The sequence below is a fragment of the Microcebus murinus genome, chromosome 21 (assembly GCF_040939455.1).
Source record: "Microcebus murinus isolate Inina chromosome 21, M.murinus_Inina_mat1.0, whole genome shotgun sequence".
Classification (NCBI taxonomy): domain Eukaryota; kingdom Metazoa; phylum Chordata; class Mammalia; order Primates; family Cheirogaleidae; genus Microcebus; species Microcebus murinus.
The window spans coordinates 23,621,418-23,626,803 of NC_134124.1; the positions used below are offsets into that span (position 1 = coordinate 23,621,418).

A 5,386-nucleotide genomic window follows, 5' to 3' on the forward strand; every position below is an offset into this window, starting at 1 on the left:
TTGGACAATGCTGCCACAGAATCAAACTACCTGAGTATAAAATATTCCACTAACCTGAAATGTGGCCTTAAGCACTTAACATCACTATGACTCTGTTTCCTTGTCTGCACAATGGATGTAATGATAATATTTAACCTGGGTTAAATGCATTTCTTAGACATACTAACCTTAGCGTATGTCAGTGATCAGTAACTTAATAGCAAGGGCACCAGCAGAAGGATCGAAGAGCCAGCCCATTCAGAGATGAAACAGAATTGGAAGTGGGATATAGTTGGAAAATGGAAGGATCCCTGGAGCAGTTTATTAAAACAAACACACACACACAAACAATAACAATAAAAAGAGGCCCCGCTTCCCACCCCTTAACACCGGACCACCGGTGGGGCAGCCACCAGAGCCACCACAGATCCGCAACCTTCAGACACACAGCACCCGGGAGTGAAAGAGCGACATGGCGGCGAAGGGCAACCCCGAGAACCTGTTCCTGGTGGTGCATGGCGCCAGGGACCTGCACCTGGAGAACTATCCTATCCCTGAACCAGGCCCAAATGAGGTACTACTGAAGATGCATTCTGTTGGAATCTGTGGCTCAGATGTCCACTACTGGCAGCATGGACGAATTGGGAATTTTGTTGTGGAAAAACCCATGGTGCTGGGGCATGAAGCTTCGGGAACAGTCGCAAAAGTGGGATCATTGGTGAAGCACCTCAAACCAGGTGATCGAGTTGCCATTGAGCCTGGGGCTCCCCGAGAAACCGATGAATTCTGCAAGGTTGGCCGGTACAATCTGTCACCAACCATCTTCTTCTGTGCTACACCCCCTGATCATGGGAACCTCTGCCGGTTCTACAAGCACAATGCAGACTTTTGCTACAAGCTTCCTGACAATGTCACCTTTGAGGAGGGGGCCCTGATTGAGCCACTGTCTGTGGGGATTCATGCCTGCAGGCGAGCTGGAGTCACCTTGGGGAACAAGGTCCTTGTGTGCGGAGCTGGGCCAATAGGGCTGGTCAGTTTGCTTGTGGCCAAAGCAATGGGAGCAGCTCAAGTAGTGGTGACTGATCTGTCTTCTTCTCGGTTGTCCAAAGCCAAGGAAGTCGGGGCTGATTTAGTCTTCCAGGTCTCCAAGGAGACCCCTCAGGAGGTCGCCAGTAAAGTGCAAGGTCTGCTGGGGTGCAAGCCGGATGTCACCATTGAGTGCACCGGGGCGGAAGCCTGCATCCAGGCTGGCATCTACGCCACTGCTTCCGGTGGGACCGTGGTGCTCGTGGGGCTGGGCTCTGAGATGAACACTGTACCCCTTTTGAACGCAGCCGTCCGGGAAGTGGATATCAGGGGCGTGTTCCGATACTGCAACACGTGGCCAGTGGTGATTTCGATGCTGGCGTCCAAGACTGTGAATGTAAAGCCATTAGTCACTCATAGGTTTCCTCTTGAGAAAGCTCTGGAGGCTTTTGAAACATCCTAGAAGGGAGTGGGAGTGAAAGTCATGATCAAGTGTGACCCCAATGACCAGAATCCTTGATGATAATTGGACTCGCCCTCATCCCCCCTCCGAGCACCTCAGGGCCCAAAGGCTGGGGTAGGTGTGGGTTTTGATGCCAAAGTTTCTTTTGAATGGTGATTCAATAATTAATAATTATAATTCTTTGTAAACAGAAGGCCTTATCCAGAGGAGTTAGTGTTCCTTAAATACACAAGTAGGGATAGTTTTGGGGAACTTGTAGCCTGAATGACCTGTTCATGCTGAGGAAAGTTCAGCAAACAGAGCAGGGTCTGACAGGCAGGTGCCGGGAAATGCCCTTGTTCCTGGAGTGTCTTTTTGGTTCCTGGTTCCACCACGACTGGCCAGGAGGCACCTGGAGGCTAAGTTATGAAGAGACACCTTTGTCAAGACTTAACTGGCCCAGAAACTGATTTTCATAAAAATCTGCCACTCCGCGTCTGCGATGAGGGATTGTCAGCAGTTTTAGTTTACAGCACAATGTTTCTGGAGATAAGTGCTGTTCGGTCTGATGATAAAAGGAGAATAAAAAAAGGGACTAACTTTCCTGGTCCAGGATAATTTTAAAAACAATGAAATGATTAGAGCCAAAATTTCATGTGAGATCAAATCAGCTTGCAATCCCCAATGTGGAAACAATGAGCGGAATTCTCAACACTTCTTAAAAATCACTTCTTCAGCTGCTGAGAACTGCTATTTCATTTGCCAGGTGAAGAGCCAACTGCCCACCCAACCCCCCCCCCACCCTTAGGCACCTTCCCTTGTCACTGGGCAGCCAGGAATCTCCTAGCTGAAGACATTTATGGGAAGACCTTAAATAGTGCCTCTGACTAGTCCAGGAGGTTTGGTCAGCTCATAAACTTCCCCACCCTGCAGGATTAGCATCTCCTCGTAGGCTTACACTCTCTGATGATTATTAGACAGTTCCATTTGATTATGGCTATTATAAACAGAAGATCTTTCCCCCTCTCATAGCCAGTTAAAAGCTCTCAGTATCTTTCTGTTATTGGAATGATGATATCTCCGAACTTGTCTTATTTTAATTGTTGAGGTCTTCTGCGTAACATTTTGAGCCAAATTACATCATGCCCACTTGTGACTTTGATATTATTAATCAAGAATGAGGATATAGCAGCCCTGACATAACTTGGGCTGTAGCCTTTAATCCCTCACTTCAGCTGCGGGTGGAGGGCAGGTTTAAAGAGGTTCTGGTTTTCTTGTAACTGGATGAGACCTATGCCTGGAATTTCTCAAACTGCTTTGCGTAATAAATTCTGTTGGTGGTGTCTGAAAAAAAAAACAATAAAAAACAAGCAGGTGGCTAGTTAATGTTTGAAATTTTATTTTTCATGGGCAAAAGCATCATGACCACCTCAGTTGTTACATGGGAAATCTGGGCAGAATAGTGCCAGGTGTCAGATATGCTAACTGTTGATTGAAAATAAAAATCAATACACCTACAAAGCAAGGACAGTGATTTGTCTGTGGCTGTTAGCTGGAGTCTTGATGTTTCATTCCTCAGTCGTCTTGAGGAAGCAGAAATTGAGCTAAAACAATGTCAGAGGCAGGGCACCAAGCAAGAAATTCTGATTTTAAACAAATTGTTGCTAGTGATTTTCTCAAACCATGAGCAAAACATGGGATATACAGTTTGCCCATTTTTTGTTTTGGGACAAAAAAGTGTTTTAATTTGATACCCATAAAGTTGATGGGTAAAGAATTAAATGAAATATTACATTTATGGTGCTTACATGCATACATAATAATAGCTGTTATTAATATTATAAACATAATGGGGAAGTCATAAGAAGAAAAATATAGTTTAGATTCACTATGTCAAAAATGAATAAAAATTGTGACTCATGTCAAAATTGAAATTATTAAAATGTAATCAAATTCAGAGAATGTAATTTTAAGGAAAAATCAATGTGGAGATCTATGTTAATTTAGAATATGAAACACTTCAAGATTTGAGAACCTAGAACTAATTTAGGACTGTTTAATACTTCTTAGATATGCTAGTAACAGTGATGGCAGAAAATACATTTTCAGGTGATAGAATTTAAAATTAATTTAAGTCCAAAGAGTTAAGATATGGATGCAGAGGAAGAAAATGATTTGCTTATAGATAAAATGTGACTATCATTAGAGAATATAGTAGATGAGTGAATAGTGAATTAACTAGAATGTTTAGGGGAGAAAAGGAGTCATATTGAGACCTGTCAGGAAAAGAATTAACATTGTTAATTATCAGCATGGAAGATACTTGAGGAGTGGCTATTTGGTCTACAGAGAGGCCTTCATTCCTGGGAACCCTCACCAGTACCCAGGTGCCAGCTCAGGCCAAACCTGATCCCCTAGGTGGAACTGATTCGTTCAGAGATGCACATGTGGCCTAAGTTAGGCCAATAAGATTTGATCTTTGGATTTTGGAATTTGGGCTGAGCAATACATTAAACTGGGTCAGAGTCATATGAACGGCAGTACTATAGAGATAAGTTCTGTGGACTTATTGTTGAGGACCTTGAATTTGCTTTGGTTCCCAGTTCAACAACATTCAACTAATATCCCGTGTCAAATACTGTGCCTTTCTAAAACCTTTCCCCATCCTGTCCTCCTTCCTTTTGGCTCAGGCTAGCCTGATTAAGTTTCTGTTATTTTTTTAATTTTTTTTTTTTTTTTTTTTTTGAGACAGAGTCTCACTCTGTTGCCCGAGCTAGAGTGCTGTGGCATCAGCCTAGCTCACAGCAACCTCAAACTCCTGGGCTCAAGCGATCTTCCTGCCTTAGCCTCCCGAGTAGCTGGGACTACAGGCACATGCCACCATGCCCAGCTAATGTTTTCTATTTTTAGTTTTTTGGCTAATTTCTTTTTATTTATAGTAGAGACGGAGTCTTGCTCTTGATCAGGCTGATCTCAAACTCCTGAGCTCAAGCAATCCTCCCACCTCAACTAAGTTTCTGTTATGTAAAACCAGAAATAATATTTCAAAACAAATCACTTTTAAAATATTTATACACCAGCATGAAAAAAGTTACTACTTTGATATTATCAATAAAATTCAAAACACTAAATGTAAATTTTCTATGAAAATTATTTCAGTATGAATAAAGAAGCTCTGAGAACTCCAGAAGATAGAAATGCAGATATCAAAGAAGAAAGAATAGTTATCAATAAAGAGGAAGAACATGACTTTCCATTCGGCTTTATGAACAATGCACTACATGATTCTTATGAAAGTGGAAGATTGATGGAAATTCTGTCAAAATCTAGCCCAGGTCCATAGGCTATTGCTTGAAAACTATTAAACCATAGAGGCTCTGAAATATAGAATTTATTTATCTTTTTATCTTTTGGTCATTCAGTAAGCTTATTTTTACAAATAGGAATTGAGGTCAGGAGAGATTGATTTCCTCAAGGTCAGAAGGATAATTTTAGGCAAGGCTGCCTCTCAAAGCCTGTCTAGAGGGTTTCCAACGCTCTTTGGAAATAAACACATTGCTAAAAAAAAGTCTCCTGAAGACTGAGAATATAATGAATAAAACAATGGTAGCCTATTCATTACAGATAGCTTCTTAGTGAGCAAAGCTTGTTTTGTTATGTTGTAAATGTTTAGATTGTGACTGTCTAGACATTTCATTAATATTTCTTGAAGCATGGGAGATATTAATTTATCCACTTGTGAGTCACTGTGGGTATAAAAAACAAATAAATGAAATTACTCTCATAATATGAAATACTGAAACATAATAACAATTTGATGTTCTTGTTTAAAGATTTCAAATTCAATGTTAATTAGGCAGTAATATATTATGCTAAAAATTTCAGCTCAGAAATAGTTTCATGAGTCAAGAATTTGTGGGTAGGGACATTTGTTATTAT

At 41.3% G+C, this 5,386-nt stretch overlaps 1 protein-coding gene across 1 annotated transcript; it reads left to right on the forward strand.

Moving 5' to 3' along the window:
• Positions 1–348: 348 nt before the first annotated feature.
• LOC105871567 (sorbitol dehydrogenase) lies at positions 349–1,539 on the forward strand. Its single transcript, XM_012764965.3, has one exon. It carries the CDS (start codon positions 452–454, stop codon positions 1,466–1,468), a length of 1,017 nt encoding a protein of 338 aa, XP_012620419.3. The 5' UTR covers positions 349–451; the 3' UTR covers positions 1,469–1,539.
• Positions 1,540–5,386: the final 3,847 nt, after the last annotated feature.

What these genes read in the sequence shown, in the direction of transcription:
- LOC105871567 (XM_012764965.3), top strand. Translation starts at nt 452, where the DNA reads ATGGCGGCGAAGGGCAACCCCGAGAACCTGTTCCTGGTGGTGCATGGC.